At 37.7% G+C, this 23208-nt stretch overlaps 1 protein-coding gene across 1 annotated transcript; it reads left to right on the plus strand.

Annotated features, from left to right (window-relative positions):
• The first annotated feature begins 13930 nt into the window (after nt 1-13930).
• Nucleotides 13931-14740, plus strand: LOC133850616 (transmembrane emp24 domain-containing protein 1). Its single transcript, XM_062286742.1, has one exon. It carries the CDS (start codon nt 14012-14014, stop codon nt 14699-14701), a length of 690 nt encoding a protein of 229 aa, XP_062142726.1. The 5' UTR covers nt 13931-14011; the 3' UTR covers nt 14702-14740.
• The last annotated feature ends 8468 nt before the right edge of the window (nt 14741-23208 follow it).

Here is a 23208-nt window from a genome sequence, read left to right on the forward strand (position 1 = left end):
TTGCCAGCATACATCGGCATCATCGGCCACAGAACCTACTACAATATAATACTACTACGGCTTTTACGGCATCGGCTGCCGAACCAAAAGCTGGCCAAACAGGACACGAAGGATGCAAGCAACGATGCCGATGCCGTTGATTGCTGCTGCGTGTCTCTTCAGCACATTACAGCATCCCTGAGATAGCTTTCGGTCAACGAAAGCTTATTTCCCAAAGAGCATATCCTGAGCTTAAGAGTGTGTGCAAAGCTTACAGTCCACATTCAGCGGCTGCTGAGAGAGCGAGCTTTCGAAGCTTTCTCGCAAGCCCAATTTGCGGGCTGTTTGACGATTTATTTTTATACGCTTGCTTAGGCTTTTTTATCAACACACACACAAAAAAATTCCCCGTTTGTTGTGACTGTGCACAGCTGTGCAGTTTTAAGCTTCATTTGTATTGCTTTGCATGTGTGTGTGTGTGCAGTTCTCTTGCACATAATTTAACAGGTGGTCTCGTGAAAGTATTTTTAGCCTTATTTCGAATTTGCAGAGATGAGGCAAGCAATTTGTGCGCCTGTCAATGGCTGAGGCCAAGGCCTAATCACAAAATACCTTGCAGCAGACAATCAGCTAGAAATGGCAATCAATGCACACAACACAGAGATGCAGAGAGAGGAGGCGAGACTTACATTTATCAGCTAAATGGTCAGCGTTTGGTAGTCAACCAAATTTGTCCACTTGGCTGACTGGCAGGCCACGCTAATTAAACTGATGTGACAGTAACAGCAGTGGCCGAAAGTGATATAAGTCCATGGCAAAATCAACGTGCTGAGCTCCGGCACCATTAACTACCTTGTTTGCCCCTCAGATTGGGGGGTGGAATGGAGGGGAGTGGCGAGTTGTGAGTGAGAGGAGGCGATCACAAATGATTGTATAATGCCAGGGAAACTCTGCTTAAATGCTGCAGCCCCATGTCCTGTGATTGACACGTAGAGGCAATCGAATTGTGATTTGTACGAAACTGCCAACTCAAAGTGAATGTAAAGCTAGTAAAGCTTTCGTACTATCAGCACAAGGGAATCAAACGAATCAAGTAAGAGAGCTGGAGTCCAAGCACTCAGTCAAAGTGGCAGGCAGCTTCTTTCTGGACTGTGTGTTGTTTGGCCATTAAGTGGCAGCACATGTTGCCATGCCACATGCCACTCGCAATCCATCCACATCCACATCCACATACATACATTCGCATATGTATATATTCAGGTGTCTACTCAAACCCTGTCAAGAAATGTAGCGTATCATTTTGATAAATTTCGTGGATAATTTCAATGCTCATTAGCTGTGACAATGTTTCTCAGAATATGAGCAATGACAAAATGTGAAAATATGTAAAGCTTGCATAAATAATTGTTGATCTAATCGCTGGGAAATGATTGCGTAAATTTCGTGTTCCCAAAAACGCTTTCTACTACAAATTTTACCAATTTCACTAATGCTCCTTTATTGCATTGTCTTTTCACTAGTTTTAATTTTATCACTTACCAAAAACAAGGAAAATGTAATACTAATATTATGGTCATTTGCTCTAATACTGGGATATGATTGCTCAAAGTTTTGCGTTCCCAAAAACGCCTTCTACTACAAATGCGAGAAGATTCGTCAATCAATTCTTAATTTAGTTTTCTTTGCATTTTGTTTTCACAATTTTCCATTTCTTTCACTTGCAAAAAAAAAGTAAAAATAATAAAAAAAAAAAAAGTATTTTGATTTGATTAAGCAAAGCTTTGTGTGTTCAAAAAAATTAAAATAGTACTCATATATGTATTAACTGCACGTAAATGGAGACATAAGAGAATTCTGTGGAACACTCTGCAGATTATTAAAGCATGATATATGAAGCTGAAGAACTCATAATGGCCATCTTCCTTCCCCACCTGTGAGCTGCGTGCAATGAGGAATAAAATGCGAACAGTAAAACAAAAACAAAAAAAAAGAGAGCGAGAAAGGAGACAACGCAACACACACATCTCCAGTTGTCCTGGCAACTGACGCACAGCTCTGTCATATATCATAGATTTTTCTTTCTTTTTTTGTCGTAGTGTGTTTATATGTATGTGTATGTGTATTGTGATGCTGTCACGCTTTATCTGAGTGCGTGTGTGTGTGTGTGTATGTGTGGGCTGGCCACAGTCTTGGTTTCTTTTTTCTGTTTTGTTTTACTTATTTTCTTCAATTTGGTCGCCGTTGTACTCGTAAACTTAAATTGTTATTTCACCTTGAAAGCGCTACAAAAAAGATTTACGGTCAGCCTGGCACCTCTCATCCCCTTATCCACCACAGTGTCTTGCTATCTCATTCTCACTGGCATTCTGTGGTTTTATTTTCTCTGTCATTTTTACGCTCATTACTTGGCATTTGGTGCCGCTTTAGATTCAGCTTCAGCCTGTCCTTACTTTCAATTTACAATAGCAGCAACAACAACAGCAGCAGCAACAGCAACAGCAGGTTTAGCACTGCGTTTTATTGTTGTTGAAGCTTATTTTGATTTCTATTTTTGTGTCTCTGTTTGCAGTCGCCTTGTCGCATATTTATTACACTTTGTATTATGATGTCTAGAAATGCTGCAGACAATTTATGATACACATAAGTACCACCCATCAGAAGTACTACAAATGGTTGTCCCATTAAGACAATATTTACCTGTAAGTGCTTTGCTTGTCATTGATAATGTCCTTATAAAAATCGAATGAAAATTATTGGAAATTTTATGAATTTTATTGAAAAGCAATCTGAACTCTGTAAGGATGTAATTTTTATTCATGTTTTGTTTATTTTTATTATGGAAATGCTTATATTACAAAGTCGTAGTGTCACCTGTGGCGCAGTTGCATTTGTTCTCTGACTGTAGTTGGTTTATCAAATTCTTTGATTGAGCTCGTATTGTTTTATGAAAATACAAGTCTTCCTTTTCAAGCCGGGTTGAATCCTCATACAGTTTCCCGCTGACAATTCAATACTTTTTCGTAGAAAACATTCTGCGCAAATATTTTCTACAGAAAAAACTGCTTCAGCAGGCGGGACTTAGTTGGTATTTTTTCTTTGGTAATAGTTTGAATGTAAAGGTATATTGCAAGTAATGGTATATTTACATATTTGTATATGTATATTTTGGTATATTATTTTGAAGAATAATTCCGAACAGAAAATGGACACCGAGTATCTCACAGACAAGCACACTCTGTGGCTTTCTTCCTTGTATTTATTCATGTAGACAAAAACTTCTATTATTTAGTCATTGCATCGCCTGTGGTGCAGTTGCATTTGATTTTTAACTGAAGTTGGTTTTCAATACGCCAATAACAAATTCCTTGATTGAACTCTTATTGTTGTTCTCCTTTTCAGTACGGGTTGAATTCTCATACGGTTACCCGCTGACAATTCAACACACTATCGTGAAAAACATTCTGGGCAAATACTTTCAATTGTATAAAAGGGATTTACTACATTTTAAGAATAAACCGAACTCAGCCTAGCATACTCTGTCGAAGCTTTATTACCTGTTATTATTCATGAATGCGAATAATTCTGTTATTGGTCCATAGGATCGCCTGTGGTTCAGTAGCATTCGTTTTTAAACTGCACCTTGTTTTTTAATGTGCAATGGACATATTATTGGATTGAGATCTTCTTGTTGTATGAATATCAAAGTCTCCCTTTGTCTGCAGCCTTACAGAGGGCCCCGCTGATAATTCAACACTGTACCCCCTATTAAACAGTACTTTTTACAGTAAGTAAATTTTTATTACCATTATTTTTTTTTTTAGTTTGTTAAGGTGCAACTTTGATTAATAAATATTGAAGGATTTTATAGAGTGCAGACTTAAATTTATTTTATAACCTCGCTAGTTACTATTTGTTTTATTTGTAATACTTTTATTCGCACAATTTATTGTGAGCTTTTGTGCAATACATGTTCTTGCATTGTTCTCCAATTGCATCGCCATTCATAATTTAGCACAGCTTTTCTCAGTCATTGCAGTTGTGCTGCTGCCGAGGCCATAAATAACACACATCATTATTATCGCATTACGCGGGCAACCCGAAAGCAAAGTAAACTATAAAAAATTGACTATCGCAACAGAAAAATTTCATTGCATACTTTTGTGGGCTGCATTGTCAACACGGTTGCCGGACGCTTTCTCTCTCTCTCTCTCTCTCTGTGTTTGTTGCTAGCCGTTCTGGTTGCACCATATTAATTAAATACAAAATGTTTACACTAATAATTTCAACATAAATTCCCCCCGAGTATTGCGTGGCAAATGGCGACCAGAGAACGGCGAACGGTGTACGGAAGCGCCATAAATTTCTGGCGTCGGTTGCATTGCAAGATGCAAGATGCGAAGCAACGCGCACGCAACGGCCACAAATTGTGAGTTATCTTTGTGCGCGACGACGCGAGTTTTCGATGCCAGCTTGTGCCCTGTCCTTCCATCTCCTCGCTCGTCGCATCGTTTTGCTGCCTTTTGTCGCTGCCATCGTTGCATGCAAACACATTAAATTAAATTATTGTCACTGGGCTACATCCTCGTTTCCTTGTTGCCGTTGCCGTTGTCGTTGTTGTCGTTGCCACGCTGCCATCTTAGTTCGACTTCGACATTGTCCTTTTAGCGAGGGAGGCAAACGATGTAGTGAGCTGTCTGTGACTCGGTGTCCCGGGTGTTTGGCTTAAATGTGCGCTAAATAGCTCCCCAGCTGCCGAAGTGACATAAAAAAGCCCGAGTTGCCTGCTAAGTATGCTGCACAATTTGGCTTTGGCAACACGTTTCATTAGGCGCACCAAAGACGCAACGCTGCGTATACGTACTTTGTCAACAGCTTGCTTGGATTTGCAAGCGAACGCTGAGATTGTCAGCATGGGTGACTTTAAGCCAGGGCATTATTTGCGATAGTTACACTATATGAAATGCAGTGGGAAATTTAATAGCTATTGGGTTGTGCTATTATTGAAAATATTTAAAAAAAAAAAAATATTCAAAGCAAAAATGTTTAATAATAATTAATAGATTGTTAGTAAGCTTAATGGATACATTTAATATCGAGTTGAGTTATTTATGAAAATATTAATAGAAATGCATAAATATTCCATTTTTAAATGAATTGTTAAATTACTTTCAAGATTTGTGAATGCTTCACTAAAGCTAATACCATAGAATTACATTACGTAATTAAGATTTATTAATAGCAAAACTATTAAAAGAACTAAAATATTGCAAGCCTTAAGAATCTTGTCTACAACTTTTAATTGCAGCAAACTATATTTAAAATAATGTTGTTTCATAATCAAAGGAGTTGTTTATGTTATACATTTTTTTATTTAACAAATAAATATACATTAATTCTGGTTTCTTATAAGATTATATATTATATGTATAAGATTTTTTTTTGCCTTAATACCCACTTAAATGTTAAAGGTTATGCAATCGTTTGACTCCCTTAAATTCTGCATAAATCTTATCGAAGTTCTCTATGTAGAAATAACTAGATGTTGAAACTGTATCAAATTACTACATATAAGCATCGAATTTACTCTCTCAATCAACTTTCTCTTCACATTATTAAGATTTCTTAAAATCAACGAAGACTAAAGTTATGCATGCGATACAAACTTTCCTACAACTTTTAATTAAAGCCAATTATATTAAATTGAACACAAATTTTAGTAGTTTCAACTTTCGCAGACATTTTTAATAAGTGCGACAAAGCATTTCTCTGTCATTATCGCTCCCTTCGCTTCACTTCAGCTCTGTCGCTTTTTTTTCAACGCATTTTCTTCGTTTATTTTTCGCACACACACAATGGCCGCGAATTTTTTATTGCTATTGTAATTTGCTTAGCGCGCTCAGTCGTCCGCTTCGCTGAACTGGCTTCGCTTGTGGTCAGCAAGTTGTTGTTGTTGGAGTTAATTTTTTTTGTTTTTTTTTGCGTAGTTTGTTGTTGTGGCTGCACAATTTGTAAGTAGCGTTTGCCTTTGACGCCAGCATTAGCAGCCACTCCACTTGGCCACGCCTCTGACCATTTTCGGGGGGGGCTTTCTACGTGTACTATATCATAGTATGTGTATTGTATATAAGCCGGACCATTAACGCAGCGTCGACGCATGAAGCGGAAGCGGAAGTGAAGGCGTCGCTGCCTCGGCTTTTGTTTTCCACTCTTTTGCACGGTAGTATTTTAATGAGCCTAACAAACCTCACTACTCCTCCGCTTTCCCTTCACATCATTGACGAAAGCGTCGTTGGGTTTGACCATGGCTTTACGAAGTGGGCCAATTTGTTGGCCTGGCCACATGCAAATTGCATGAACCAGTGCAGTTCGCATATTAATGTTAAAATATGGCCAACAGCAGGTAATGTGACTTTGATGCATTTTGCATGCACAAAAAATACTACAAAGAAAAAAATTGTGAATTTGCATACGACAATTTATGCGAATATTAAATTGGCTAACAACGAAATGCACTTTGCTTAAAGATAATAAATACGTCACTTGTCTAGCTTAAAACAATCTTTCCTGCACTTTGGCATACACAATTTGACTCTTAAGAATTTTTCCAACAATTTGTCATTTCTTAATTTATAAGCAAATGCTTATGTGGCGTGAAAGCCTTTCTCGAAGAACCTTGTCAGCAGCATAAAATTCCCATTGATAGTTTGAAATGGCGTAGATGGCAAATCTCATTAAAGCACAATGAAAACTAAACAAAACTTTGGCAATTTGTGAAACAAAAAAGTGCTGGCAAAACGATAAACGTGGAGACCTTTACATGAAAAGTTTCGCAAAGAAAATGTGCAACGCATTTTCCATTAGGGCAAATGAAAAATTTTCACTTTTACATAGAGCAGTGAACCGGCAAACTGAAGAAAGTACCGGCAAATGTGGGTTAATTTGCAAAAAAACCTGCAGGTCTATACGAGTATGTGCGAGCATGTGAGTGTGTGTGCGTATGTGAGTGTGAAATACCAATAGCTATGCACACACAATCACACACACACACTCACACACTTGTATAATTGTAAAGTGTGCAAAAGTTTCATTGTTATGAGTTCCCTTTTGCGCTAAAGTCAAAGTTCCAAACGACAATGTGAATGTGGGAAAAGAGAGGAAGAGGGAGACAGAGAGAAACAGAACGATAGCAAAAAGCTTTTTGCAGTTTAAAGCGATACGCTCTGCATCATCTGGCTTTAACCATTGTAATGGTCATGGCCAATACAGAAATGGTCATACAATGCAACGAAATATGCTTTTGACCCAGAACCAAGCTGGACAGGACATTCGGACGCCATTCAACTGCCCAAGCTAACTATAGTACTACAATTAAAAAACCACCTATTGAGATGGATAGGGGATAAGAAAATGATTATTATGTAAATTTATTAACACAACAATTTAAAGTTCAATTTCCATTCTAGAAATATTTTCCAAATGTAAATTTAATAGAATAGTTCATATAGCATCACAAAATCATTTGAATTTGTTATTCAAAGAAAATTAACAGTTCAACTATAATGTTATGTTATAATTTATCATCTCAAATAATTTTCAAATTTAAATATTATATTTATTATAGTAGCATAGATAGTTCAATGAACAAAACTTTGCCAATCTTTAACTTTAAAGCCAATAATATAATCAGCACAAAGACGTTTCATTAAATAAATTCAATTGAATTTCAAGCTACAGCTATTTATGCTCAATAAATTGAACTAATTTGTCATCATTATATCTATAAGCTCCTTGACAAAATTTCATATTTCCATTGAGCCAATTTCATTGTATTTGAGTTAAAATTTATCGACTGCTGGTGGTAATTTCTGGGCATTTCTAATTACTAATATATATTAAGCATATTAAATTTTTGTACAAAAAATTAATTCAAGTTGGCAGCCAGAGCAACCACAACCGCCCTCTAAAAGAGGGTAAAGAGAGTACGAAAGGGAGGAACTGACTTGAGAGCCAGCTGGCCAGCCGACATGCAATTAATTGTGTCATTGTAGCCATTAACCAGACAGTTGAGCAGTAACCCAATTTGTTCGCTTGATTGTTGCCCCACTCTCTGCACTACAAGGAGGTGTAGGGGGAGGAGGAGTTGGGGGAGAAAGGGAGTGCCTGACCAGCCTTAATGGCTTCGCAATGGCGACCGAAGACGAGGCGAGCAAGTAAAAGCAGCTGTTGGCTGTCTTGTGAAACCTGTCCGCCACAGTTCACACTGTCCAGCGTCCTGGCATTGTGTGCCATTTTGCAATTAAGATGCTACCGAAAATAAAAGAAAATGTTGCTCAAGAGAAGGGCGGAGGGCGCTGCCTAACGGAAACGCATGAGTGTTAAAGTTTGTGCGAATTACCCCAACAGTAGTCGTATGTCTCTATATGCCAGTTGTCATACATAATTAAACAGGGTTTCGGTTTTGGGTACGAAACACACACCCACACACACAACTTGCATTCGTAATGATGATAATGTCTTTTCTCTTAGGTCAACAAAATAAGTTGAGCAATATTTGTCGTGCCAGGTGCAGAAAAGGTAACCAACATACGACAGACATTAAATTCCAGGCAGTGAGTGAGCTTAAGACATTTGCCAAGAAGTTTTCGGTTAACCAAATATCAAAATTATTTTGATTGGTATCCTGAGGCCTTTCATTTGCCATGCCTTGACTGTCCTCACTCAAAGTAGTTGCTTATTTGAAATAGGGCTAACCAACAACGACAACAACAACAACAAGAAGTACCTCTTTAGCATATCAGTTTTCAACACACATGAACTCCCTCTAAACTCACTTTGACCGTATGAACTATGACACAAGCAGAAATAATCCCTTGCCGCATGCAATGTTTGACACATCGCTAAGCTGATTACACATTTCAGCTGGATTGTGGCAACCTTTCAAGTTGGTAACAGCTTAATTATGAGTACCGTTTGGCACAAAGCCGCTACGCCGATTGCATCAGCACGGAAATTGTCTTACGACTGGGCGTTCATTACGTATACGTAATATTTGAAATTAGAGAGGTAGAGAAATAAATGTATGATTTAAACAAATTAATAGTAATGTATGTTTAATCTGCCTTCAGTTTCAATTGTACTGAATATGTAGAAAACAGTACCGAAAACGTATTACGTATACGTAATATTCAAGATTAGAGAGCAAGCGATATAAATGTATGATGATGATGTAATGTGTGTGAATTCAACATTTTATTTTAATTGAAGAATAGAATTTGTCACCACGAAAATGTCTTACGAGTAGAGGTTTATTACGTATACGTAATATTCGAATAATCTACAGAAATAAATAAATGATTAAACTAGACAAATAGTAATGTGTCTAGTCTGCCTGCAATTTCGATCGAATTAAATAGGTAGAAAAAAATATATTTGTAAGTAAGGAATGTGTGTTACGTATACGTAATATTTGAAACTAGAGTGCAGAGTGTGAGGTAGAGATATAAAAATATGATTGAACTTTATTAATTGTAATATAGGTGTTATTTAGTTTCAATTTTCAATGCATTCAATTGTAAAAAAGACAATTTTTTAACACGAACAATGTCTGATTCTAATATTCGAAATTAGAAATTAAATGCATAAAAATGTGTTAATAATCTGCTATCAATTTTAATTGAACTTAATAAGTAGAAGTTCAAATTTGTCAGCATTTACAAAATATGTTCTTATTTCCTACAATAACTCCTCACTTTTTAAGCTTTGTAAGTGACTCGTCAAGGCACTTTTCTCCTTACTTTTCTGTCTTTGCAAGATTAATATCATAAGCCAGTCACGACTCAAAGCCCTCTACCATAAAGAGCAAGCCATATTTGAATGAAAATGAAAAGCCGCAAGCTGCATATAGAAAGCCACAGACTTGGCATCTTTTTGCCAGCAATCTGAACGTGTTTCATTCACTGCATTCAACATGCAGATATTCATGGCAAATAAGAACCTTTGCGTACTCCTTTGTACTTTAGTATAATCGTTTCTTGAACTGCGCACATTCAGTTATGAAGTTTAATTTACAAACAAGCTATTGAAATTTAATAAATATTTGTAAATATTTTAAGATCCGCTTTCAGACTTTTATATTGATTGATAATGGTTTCGCTTGCTGTGGCTATGGAAAGAATTCGTTTATTGTTATTACAATAAATGCTTGAGCCGAGAAGCTGTATTTTCGCTCAAACCACGAATGCTGTTTAAGGCAGCTTTACTTGTACTTTAAAAGCAGCTTGGCCATTGCTGCGTTTCTTGCTCATTACGCTGGAGCGCTGAGTAAATGCGACGACAGCTGGCGCCATATTAATGCATCAAACGGGCTTCGAGCAGCAGGATACAGCCAGGACACACAAGCTGACCACCCGCCACGGATGTCGCATTATCGGTCTCTGGGTCGACCTCAGCAACTGGCAACAGGGAACTGGAAAATGGGAAACTGTGTAAGCAACATACTGACTGACTTTTCTTTCCCTCTCCCTCCCTCTCTCTCTCTCTCTCTTTCTCTCTGTCTTGTACGTTGTTGGTTCATCTTCTTCCCTATAATATTGCAGCAATAATTTGATCGTTAAAATGGACACTGCCTTTTAATGGTTTGCGTGCACCTGCCTCCTTTGAACCCCCCTCCTCTCTTATCCTCTTGTGTTGTGTCCATGACTTTGGCCAGTTTGCACGCATTTCATTTGCTGCCTGACTGCAATTAAATGTATTTTTACGATTGTGCAGCATTTGCAGTGCGTCCGCCTGGTAATGAAATTAACAACGAGCAGCATCGTTGCGACTACCAAGGACTACAGCCTTGTTGTAGTCTGCCTTGTCGTTGTCCTTGCGATGCGCTGTGTGCCGGGCTGTGATAAACGATCGCCCATTGCCAGCTTTAAAATGCCACTTACGAGTAACTGCCGTGAAATGCTTGTTGGGCGTTAAATGCCCAAGAAAATATCTTCTTTTTTTTTGTTTTGGTTTTTTTCATCGTTTTTTGCCATTGCCTTCGAGTGGCGGGGCGTGACAACCTCTCGATGGCAGCCATAATTGCCGGCAGCGTCAAGCGCCATTTTGTTATTATCACTCTGGTAAACACTCTCGCACACACATACCCGTATATACACAAGGGGGACCAACTGTCCACAGGTGGCGCTTTAATTTGCAACTTTCACGCGCCTGGGTCGCTTGTCATTTTCCGCTGTCTCCAGCTCGCAGCTAAGTGAGCCACTATGTCAGCATGCCACGAACATGCACAGCAACCTGCAGCATTTGTCGCTACCGCTGTTGCTGCCGCTGCTGCTGCTGTTGCAACATGGCAAAGCAGAGCCCAGATCGCCAACTGACACAGACACGCCAACAAAAGCTGGCAACGTCCACGGCATCACAATTCCCACTCTCTCTCTCATGCTCTCGTTGTGTTTCTCTCTTCCTCCGGGGAGTAATTAACACTGCGTCGTTTCTGCCGCTGAGTAAACAATGTGAACCTGATGCAGTTGTTAATTATCACCGCCAGCTGCATTACTCCGTGGGCGTGGTCAAAAAGGCTAGTTTAGTGGCAAGGACTAAGGAAACCTTAAGTTATGAAAAGGAAATATCACAAACTTTCGACATGATAATACATGGCTCCGTTTTTTAACTACTTATGTGTCTTTTTTGGGGTCCCCTTAAAGACATTTAACTGCTATCTTTAAATATAATTGTGGTGGTAATACGCTAAGAGAAATTGTAACTATTTTTTTTAATTAGTGTTTAACTAAAGTTACATTAATTTTTGTAATTTTATGCTGAAACAAATTAATAGTTTGTAAATTTGTTAAATATTTTAATATTTTTTAGTATATTTTTGTATATAGACTTTGGTATATTTTAATATTTTCTGTATATCAATTTGGTATATTTCTAAATACCGCAGTGTTTTACTTTTACTTTATCTACTTTATCATAGTAGCATAAATAAAATTAGACATTGCAAATTATTTTCTCCTTCTTCTCCCTCTTTTCTTCACTCGCCTAGTCAGCTTTAATCTCAACCTTCACAAAAATATGCACTGATTGCTCTTCAAACTTCGCTCAAACCTGTCGCAATCACTTTCTCTGTCTCTGCTTCGCTCCATCGTTCCCCAAACTCGATTACAGGCGACACACTCTCTGCCTCTCTATATAATATATATTATATATACATTTCCGGGTGATAATCTCTCAATAAAATCATTTGCAGCTCAGCAATCAATTTTCATAATTTCATAAGAATAAATTGGCTGGCTTGCTGACAGAGCTCAGCCCCGTTCTATCTTCCCCCTGAGACGGAAAACGTCGCTCCGCTGCTGTTGCTGCTCTTGCACCTGTCGTGCCGCAGGCAAACAATCAACTAAAGTAACACACACACACACGCATACACACACAGATGCATAGGTGGTGTCTACACCTAGAACATTGCGTGGCATGTGGCAAACTTGGCGCCCTCCTGTTGCAGGAGCAGCAGCTTGCTTGCCCCTTTGCGTGGCCCACATCAACTTGCCACCTGCAAAACTGCCAACCGAGTTGCCACCTAGACCCCAACAAACATTTTTTTACCCATTTCCTCCCCTCACAGTCCGTCTGTTCCTCTTCCTGTTGTTGTTATTTGCAGCTTTCATGCATCGACTGCGTATTTCAGCCGAAGGCAAGTTTGTGCCCTTTTTTTCTAGCGGGCGAAGGGGCAACGCTCTTTTTTTTATCATTATTTTTTTGTTTTCTTTTTTTAAGTAAATAACCCAACTGAAGTGCAGCGCTGCGGTTGCAATTTTTATGCGCAGGCAACAAACGAACAAAAAAAATCAAAACTATAAAAAAGGAGCAGGAAAAACCACTGCACACGTGCTCATAAAAATGTATGTGAATGCATACGTCTGTGTATATGTGTGTGTGTGTCAGTGGGTGTGAGGTGTAGGTGTAGAGGTGTGTGTTTGCATGTACGCGTCTATTTGTAAAGTTTCTTTGGGCAAACGCGGCTTTTGCAACTCCCTTTTGTACCCGCTGCGCACAGTTGAGCTTAACTTATAGCAAAATTATTGAAATTAATAACAGGTTAAAAGAAGTTTAACAAAAATGCTTTCTTCTTAATTTTCTTTTAAAATTTTTCAATGTAAATTTCTTTAGTTATTTTGAAGCAATAAGAACTACAGTATTTCTGATTCCTGCACATTTTGTCGCGATTAGCTAAAAATTTTTTGAAATTTTGAAGAAATACTTTGATAGTTTGATACTTAATTTGGGTCTTAGTCATTTTGGCTCACAATCTGGTATGTTTTGGACGCTATGGTATATTTTAAATGTAGTACTATATCAATATACCAATATAGGTATATTTTTGGAACTTTGGAAGTTGAGACAAAAGTAATAAGAAAAATTGTAGAAATTCATGGCAATTTTCTTACCGTAAATAAAATTTATAAAATTTTTTTTGCAATTTCTCTAGTAATTTACTCCATTTTCGACCACTGTACTTACTCCGTTGTGTGCATTTTTTGTGACTAAACTGCAGGCAGCGTCGCCAACAGTTTTAAAAAATGAAAGCTTACACCCGTTTGCCTGGTTGGCTTTGCGTGCCACGCCCACTCACACGAGACATGAGGCTGCCACAGACGCGGTGGCAGCGGCAACAGCAACAGCAGCAGCGGTTGCAGTCGCGGCAGCATAAATTTCCATTACCGTTGACAAATATTTACACATCGACCTCAATTCATATTCCTTTTGATGCAGTTGCTTTTAGTTGGAAGCAGCGTTGCAAGCAGACAGTGTTGCAAGCAGGGTTGCTGCAACTTTATGGTATTTAATGTATGGCTCGCAAACTGACAGCAGCCACTGTGCGGCTATCAAGTGTGCCGCTCGATTGCTGCCGTACATATGTATGTAGATATGTAGATAGATAAATGGATATGTATGTGTAGTAGGCACTGCTTGGGGGATCTGTGTGTGAATTGACAATCACTGAAACGATTTCCCTTTACAATTTTGAACAAACAAAATGCTCCAAATCGTTGGAATGCTACTATTGCTATTGATGCTGATGGCAGCGGGTGGCCAGGCAGAAATATCGCGTCATCGTTTAACCATATTTGCGGAGGCGGGTCGCATGGAATGCTATCATCAGGCTGTGGCTGCCACAGAGCATATTATGCTTGAGTATCAGGTGATCTATGGCGGACAAGGCGAAGCGCATATCAATTGCAATTTAATGGATCCATTGCGTCGTCTCCTCATTACGGATCACAAACAAGGCCAGGGCAAATATCAACTGGTGGCCAATGAGACGGGCATTTACAAGTTGTGCTTTGACAATACCATCAGCACGTTTAATCAGAAGATTGTCGTGTTCAACCTGGAGATATTGGCCGCCAATCATGAAGAGCTGGAGCGTCAAAAGACCATTAAAGAGATGAACACTGACTATCAATTCGATCGAACATATTCGCACATTGATGACTATGTGACTAAGATTACGGTGAACTTGATGCGTTCGCGTCAGAGTCAGGATTACATTCGTACGTTGGAGGCCAAGGATCGCAAGGTGGCCGAATCGAATTTCACATTGGTCAATAATTGGTCTGCTGCTCAGTTTATAGCCATGATTATTGTTGGTATGCTGCAAGTGTTTATGCTGCGCAGCATCTTCAATACTGACGGCAGATTCTACAAGTTTTGGAAAAAGATTTAAATGTGTCTTAATGCGATAATAAAGAATATAAATTAGTACATTGAAAGAGAAATCATTAAGAACTTAACTAGACAACTGACAAGACTGATAACAGATTCTAGAAATTTTAAAATAAGATGTAATTAATTTATAAACATGTAAAAAAGCTGCAATCGAAGATCTCTCACAGTCAAATGAAATACACCTACCTATTTCTAATAAAATCAAAACTGTGCGGTAGTATTATTTAAATAGGCCAAATTAATATACCGAAAAATACTAAAATATACCAACGGCTATATTTAGTAAATATATATACTACTGCATTTAAAATAAACCGTATATATTCTTAAAGAGGCAAAAAGAATATACCAAAAATACTAAAATATACCAAAATATATATTTAGTATTCATTTATTCAAAATATACCAAAACAACCCGACTGCAATAGCCATTGTTTCCATATAGAATAATTTAGTATATCCATATACTACCACATTCAAAAATACCAGATTGTCTACCAAAGATACCAAAATCCGACTACAGCCGCCTTTTTCCATATAAAATTATTTCTTAAATAACTTTCCGAATAATTTTTTGAAGATTTACCATTTTGGGTATTTATGCTTTTATTTATTTGGTCACGTAATGAATAACGAACAGACCTTTCTCATTTAGAACTTTACGCTCAACAATTTTAACTGCCCATATGTGATTCCCTCTTGGCTACTTGCTCTTAATCAGTCAGAGTTAATTTGCAATGAACGAACGCAGCTTGTGTCGCAGCAACATAAAATCAGTGTCAAGTCTCTGACAAAAGCAGCACCTACGCTCCACTTTTAGCTACCACTTGTAGTCTCCAAATATACTGACAACTGACAGCTGCTTGGCTGCTTGGTGGGCGCTAAACAATGAAAATTAAGCCGAAAATTGTGAAGGTCAGCCACAGAAATGTCTCATGAATTATTAAAATCGAGTCGAGTCCGAAAGTGTGTGGTCAAAGTTGCCACTACACTTGACCCTAATCCTGGCAGAAAAAGATGCCTGGCCTGACTCCTTCGCCAATGATTGTGAAATGCTAAGCCAAATGGAATGAAATTTGTAGCAAGACAATGTCCTCTTGCTCTCGATTCTTGTTGCTCTGTTCACTTCACAGCTAAAAGCCGCAAGACCCAAAAATGTTTTGACATGCCAACAATGCTTAGAGAGAGAGAGAGAGGCTGAGAGATTCTATTCAACATCTGTTAGAGATGGGTACGTGACAATTAAAAGGACTTGCTATTGCTTTGCAATTAACACACAACAAAATTTTGTCGAAACTCAAGATTTCTTCATTTTTTTGTCGAGCTTCTTTCTATGTTAAACATTTGATTTTTAAATGCATAAATGTATTATGCAGCTCTCTCCTCTCTAGCACAACTGACCAAAAGCCTGTTCGAAGAGTATTTGGCCCCAAAAAAGTTCTTTCTGCACTCCGCACACACACACACAAGTAGCACTTTAAATTAATGAACTGAGATTAAGCAAGACAAATTGTTGTTTCCTTTACTGAAAAATATTCTATAAAGGCAAATTGTTTTTCACTTGGGCCAAAGGAATTTATTATTTTGTTTGCCGTCGCCCATTTTGCTGCCCTCAAAATAAATGTACAATTTATTGTTATTGATATTTGTGTAAAGATTTTCCACACAAATAGAGGCTGAGCAACGTAGAGAGAGGATACACAAAACTTGCAATTAAGAATTTAAGAGCAAGACGTGGCCACAGAAAGTTGCAACAGCAATACACGAAGCTACTTGCAACTTCGACATTTTCCAGGAAGGTTGTCAACGCTATTGGCAAGCAAAAATGTACTGCAACTCGAGTTAAAAATAAATTTTGCATTGCATTTTCCCCTGTGACTGTTTTCTTGTTTTCCAGTTACGGGTTTTCCCCCCTCCCCGTTCCCCCTTCCCACTTTCACTTCGATTCGAATCTCATGTGCGCTCACTGCAGCCAATTGTAAATTTCTCTGTTGATTTCTTTTGCCTTTTTTCCGTTTTTCCTTGCATTTTTGTTGTTGTTGGTATTCTGTATGTTGTACTTTCCACATGCTACAGAAAATATTCATTGAATTTCCAAGTGACAAACGACAAGATGTCAGTCAGGCGCCCAAAAATGTGGCATTCTATCGCATTGGGCGATGCCGAGAAGTTGATACTCTTGCCAAAAGTAATTTAATACTTCTGACGTAGCTCACTTTGTAGAAGAAATATTGATTTCAATTCCAAGGTGTGTTAATCGTAAAATGTTGTTGTAGCTGTTGTGATGATAGAAATATGACTATGAAAGTAGTGTCACTTTTACGGAGATCAACAAGCATTTAATACACAATAATTACAATACAATCTATTCCATTATTTTTGCACAAAATATACTATTATTTTTTAGGAATTTTCTAAAATTCCTTCAACGAAAATTCTTTAATTATATTTTATTAAATAGGCACATAATTTATGTAATACTTTTTATTTTATTTATTCTTTCAAGGAAAAAAATATTGTTTAACAAATATTAAATTTATGCAATAGTTTTTTTGTAGAGATATATAATGTGCCACTTAAAATATTGTATAAAGTTTTTCCGACGAGTATATTTTCCAATATTCTTGCCAACAAGTTGTGCAACGTATTGTACTCTAAATGTAAAGTGTATTTAAAAGCCAAATCCAAGCTGTTGAGCAGTAACAAATTTATTACACCAAGTTGCATGCATGAACTGCTTAATATAAATTCCAATCAAATGCTCGGAGATCAGACTTGAGAACTGACTTGAAACAACGTGGACTATGCAGTTGTTATGTTATTAGAATCGGACTCGCAAAGTTTTGCATTCAAACAATGCAAATAAATAAGCAATTTGCAACAGCAACAGCAACAGCATCACACACACATGTTCATACGCATAGTAAGCGTAATTAAGCAACAATTTTTGGTTCATATCTCTGCGGTTGCGGTGGCTCCTGTTGCAAGGACATTTAGCGCAGCTTTGGCCAAAGCGCTTCAAAGTACTTCTTAACTAAGCTTAAAAGCAAACCCAAACAGTGACAGCAGCAACAGCAGCCACAACAACTGCTGCAGCTTCGATTCGCTGGACAGCTTTTCAGTAAGATTGTTGTTGTTATTGCTGTTGTCGTTGTCGTTGTTATTGCCACTGCTGCCCAGTGAAGTGTGGCAAAGTTGTCGTCGTTGCGGCCATTAAATGGTTTGCAAAAGGATGCTCAAAGGTAGTGCTGCGAATTCCAGCAGATTAAGTTTATGCGCGGTGGCAACTTACGGGTTAAGATAGATATTACGTTTACAACTCGAAGTCTACTACAAATTGACACATTTTAATAATTAAAAAGTGGCAGGACAAGTCGAAGAAACGATGCCCTGCAGTGATGCTTAAAATACCATATGTATGTTATATTAAAATGTTTAAGATAGATAATTAAGAATTTTTAACAAATACTTTCAGGCTTGAAAACAGCATTTGAAAACTTCTTTAAAAAATTGAAAATAGAATAATAGCAACTTTCAAGTATTCTTCCTTTTTAATTTTTCTTACATTATATTATAAGAGATAGAGCTATTTTTCGACAACACTTGTTATGTTTGTTTCAAACTTTTGCCAGGTTCACTTCTCCGCAAATCGCCAAAAATTGAATAACAAGCGTAATTTTAAAGCTAGATAAGACAAATACTATAATAACTGTAATATTATATTTGTGATTCCTGAAAAATTGGTTGAGATCAGATAAAAATTGTATAAGTTATTTAAGAAAAATATATGGCAAATAAAGGGTCATTGGCTGACAATCACTCTATTTTGCACTCTATTATATTAATATGCCAAATATTAGACTATATGTTATATTTCCGTATTTTTTCAGTATAGTGTAGTACTTTAATACGATTATAGCCTTTTAAACAAATGGAATATGAAAACTAATTCTATATTTTATGTTATTTTATGTTATATTATTTTATTTTATTTCATTTCATTTTATTTAGTTTTATTTTTCTTATTTAATTTTATTTTAATCGAAATTTTAATTATTTTATTATTATTCTTTTTATATTATTTATTTGTGAAGGAAAATAAAAATGCGCTATTTTAGTAAATACTTAATATTAAAACATGACCCGATTAAGGCCTCAATCATCTCGGCTAAATTGAATACAACGAAAAGAGGAGCAAACTGAAAAACATGGATAGAAAGTGAATGCCAGCTGCAAATCCAATCAAACCGGATGGTGTACCAATTTAATAAGCCACAAAACAGTGCTTACAACAAATAAAGCCATAAAGACTTGCTTTGCTTAAGCTCCAACCGAGCGACAAGCTTAACCAAGGGCACATTGGCGAAGGGTGCACTAGCTAGCTATGCTTATAGTACTATTTAGGAAGGGGAGACCAAGCCAAGCCAAGCAACTGTGGAAAGCTAAGCGCATTGCGGTTGCCCATGGCCACCACTTGCACAGAGTGTCGTCGCGACTTTCTTACTGTACTCTCCGCCTTCCCGCCAAGAGGCAATTCGAATTCGCGAGCAAAAAGCAAAATGAACTTTTCACCTGTCCCGCGAGTCAAGGAACTTCGATGAGTGCCATTTCAAGGAGGTAAATACTCAAACTCAACTCGACGTTGTCTTCATTTGCGGTTAATTTCGTCTTAGTGGCGACGCCACTGCCGCCGTTATCCTTGCCACAATGCTGGAGGGAGTAAACGATTGTGGAAGGCGACAACTTGTAGTGCAGTCTCCCGAAAAGTTGTGTTGGCTTAGTGCAGCTTTTGGGTCCTTGATTCTAGTTGTAGTCGTAGTCGTTGTCCTTGTCTAGCCTTTTATTCGCCTAATTTCCGTTGCACACCCACATCCTGCCGCTAATTGACGCCGCTTAGTGTCGTCGAAAATCTATAAACACGAAAGCTGCCAGTTGGGAGTGTAATGCGGCTATGTCCTTTGTCCTTCGTCCTTGTGCGTACTTAAGTACAATAAATCTGTTTATCTCGGTGCTTTATAGCTGCCAATGTCCTGCCATTGTGCCGCTTAAAAGTTGCTTCGTTTGGCGATAAAACAAAGTTTCCTTTCCCCGCGCATTTATGTGGCTTGTTTAATGTGTGTGTGTCTGTGTGTGTGAGCAGCAAATTTGAGCGCGATTTGTACGAGATTATCCCTAGAAGCCGCTGTAAAGTCTCGCTACAATTAAAGGTGTGCACAGGAAATGAAAGACAGCGGCAAAAGAAGCCCAGCGAATGAGAGACTGACTGACGGGCTGACTACAAAGTGCTTAGCCTAAGGCATGAATTGTCCACAGAGCCAGTTTACCGAATATCCTTGAGTCTTTAATGCACCGAGCACGTGAACGTCGCGTGGTCAAATCTCCTCTCCTTTTTTGGTTTTGCCTGCGGTCGAGGCAATGGACACCGCAACCAACAATAACACAATCTCCCCACTTCGACTTTGCTGTCCACCCCTGACGTGGCAGGTTCGGTTACTCGCAGGCAACCGCAAAATGGCAAAACAATCAACATGCAACGAGTCGAATGTGGCAGCCACACATGGCTGAGCGCAGGATGTGTTGGCTTAAGGCAAAGAAACAGAGAAAGTAGAAGAAACTGCCAAAGAACGCCACACAAAATGCAGATTGTGATTGACAAGTGTAATGTTGAGTGGACAAAATGCTGACCGAGTTTGTTGGTCAGTCAAATATCCATGGAGAGAAAGTTGAAAAGTGGTTCAGTTGTGCTTTAAAGAGGACTTCCCGACAAATTAAGACTGCATGCAGAAAATACACCAACGTTGTACGCAGTGTTTATTGGAGTTAATTGCGGACAGTATCTCTAGAATATAATCATCATGAAAACTTGACTTCAACTCATGTTAATCAAGAAGTATTACAGAAATTTAAACATTAATGAAACAAGTTGCCAATGAAGTTTAAAAAAGGAATAGTGAAAGTTATTGACTCACTTTGCCTATTATATAAATCATCTAGTCTAAATCGTATATCCTACAAATATGCCTTCGTCCTTTTTCATGTCAATCTAATGTTACATTACAATAAACAAAAGTTACAATAATTATGTTGCTTTTAATTTTTGCAAAGAAATTACGCATGGTATTCGAATGTTTTCGCTTTGCACTCCATCTCTAATAGTCAGTCATTCAGACGAACAGAGCTGTTGACGCTGATCAATAATATATACGTAATATTTGATGGGGTCGGAGATGCCTCCTTCTGTCTGTTTCATTAATTTCTTGAAGGCATAAAGTTATAATACCCTTCTATTCTGAAGGTAGCTTGTATCTTTAAAATCTAAGCTATTTAAATCAAAGTTCAATGCGTTCATAAATACGGCCAAAGTATAAATATCTTATATGTTTCTATATAAATATGTTGCACACACTTATCTCTTATCTTCTCTAAACTTATGTCTATTTAAACCAATTAAAACAGAGAGCACAAATTGTTAATGACTGCATTTAATTGTATATTCCCACATATATAAAGCCACAAAACAATCACGAAACTTGAGCTTGAGAAAACTTCAACTTTCAGTCAGTCCGCCCACAGTTTCCATTTGTTTTTCGTAGGTCAGCGCTTGGCTAATTCGTTTTCGGCTTAATTGTATTTCTAAGTTGCTGTTTCTCAATTTGTGCAGTTTTGGAGGGCGTGTCTATTATAGCGCCCAGTGTCTGTTGTACAAATCCAATTCACAATTGGCCCAAAAACTTTCTGTTTACTAGTTCGCGCTCAACTTCGTTGTTGTTGTTGCTGTTGCTGAGAGGACGCCAAGGAAATTTGGTCAAAAGACTTTGATGAAGTTTGCCTTTTTCGGGTTGCGGCCAAGTCGAGCAGTCGCCTCGGAAGTGGCAGTCAAAAGTCGCAGTCAAGTGTTCCTCTTCGCCGGGATTGTGCTCTATGGTCTCTTCGGCAAACGCAGCCAAGCGCAATCGACAATTGTTTTCAAGCAGAAACTTGACTTGAAGTCGAAACTGAAGCTGAAGTTGAATTTGAAGCTGAAGCTGAAGCTTCTCAAGCACTTGGTGGAAGTCAGTGTTAAGGCATAAACAAGGCAACAAAATGAAGTCGTAATTCCCTTCAGTTTTGCAATTTGCACTTCAAACTTTCATTGAATTCACATTAAGTGCGGGAAAAAAGTGCTTTTTGGCCATTTTGATTAATAGAAATTTAATAAGCTTGCCAATGGCTTTTGCCCTGTCACCTTTTATCAAACAGTTTCCTTATTGAAACGATATTTTAATATATTCATTGCGCAAACTTGGCCGGAATAAAGAAAACAAAATAATCAAGAAAACTAATAAACGGCACACGGCAAAAAACGTGGCAAAAGGGAAACTACATAGTCCCTGGGCGAAGAAGGGCGGCGACGATGCATGGGGGCGTGGCAAACAAAACGGCAGCTGTTGCCGCTCTGAAAGTTTGAGCATCAAGTGAATAACAAGTGGGCTGGCATCTGATGTTGACATGGACACCAAGGGAAACAAAGAGAGGAAAGGAAGTGAGGAACTTTTCAGGGAACTGGCGACAGTTTAAGTGTCGACTCTCTGTAACGGTAAATTGCATGCAAAAGTTGCCGCGAGATGGCGTCATTCACAGCACAAAACTAGCATCAGCTGCCGCAATCGTTGCCCATTTTGATGGCACATCTCTCTCTCTCTCTCTCTTTCTTTTTGTATGTGGACTCTTCTCAAATGACAGAATGCGAACAGTTGTCGTAAAAGTGCTTAAATATAGTACAGTGAAGAATGGTCAGGAACTATATTGATAAAGGACACCGACACAGAACGGACATAGAGATGTCGATGAAAAACAGAGCTATGACAACTGAGATTTGCGGCAAGAGAATTGTGGGAAATTCCCCTGAGAATTTATCGATTGATCAGATATGAAATTAATTCATTGACTGAATATGCTTCAGTTTATTGATAGTTTATAATCATTTTTTTTATAAATTATGAAAATAAAAAGCCAACATTTAAAATTAATATTTATAAATATTGTTAATCAACGATAGACTTGAGATTCAGGCTTCTATGTTTAAATATGATATTTTTTGTTCTAGAACTAAAAATTCAGTTTTCAATTTTGAGAAACATTAATCTAGAAATATTGTAGGTTTATTGATTTAGGAAATTAAATTTTAGTTTCAATTTTGACATAATTTTTGTTAGATCCGAGAAGTTTTTCTTGATTTTGACACGTTTTTTCTTTTTATTGAAAATTATAAAAGTTCAGTCTCCTGTAAAGAACATTCCCAACTTTTAAGCTTTGCTGGACTGAGAATGAAACTTGTAATTTAAGCTGTAATTTGTTGGCTTTTAGAGACCTAAAAATATTATTAAATGAAAATATGATTCAAAAATTTAGCACTAGCTTTGTTTTTGCAATAGATTTTAGTTTAGCGCATCACTCTCATTCATATAAATTTCATATGCTGCCTCTGTATTTCTTGTCAAAAACATTAAAGTGTAGTATTTGTTT

Source organism: Drosophila sulfurigaster, chromosome 2L (genome assembly GCF_023558435.1).
Source record: "Drosophila sulfurigaster albostrigata strain 15112-1811.04 chromosome 2L, ASM2355843v2, whole genome shotgun sequence".
In the NCBI taxonomy this organism is placed as follows: domain Eukaryota; kingdom Metazoa; phylum Arthropoda; class Insecta; order Diptera; family Drosophilidae; genus Drosophila; species Drosophila sulfurigaster.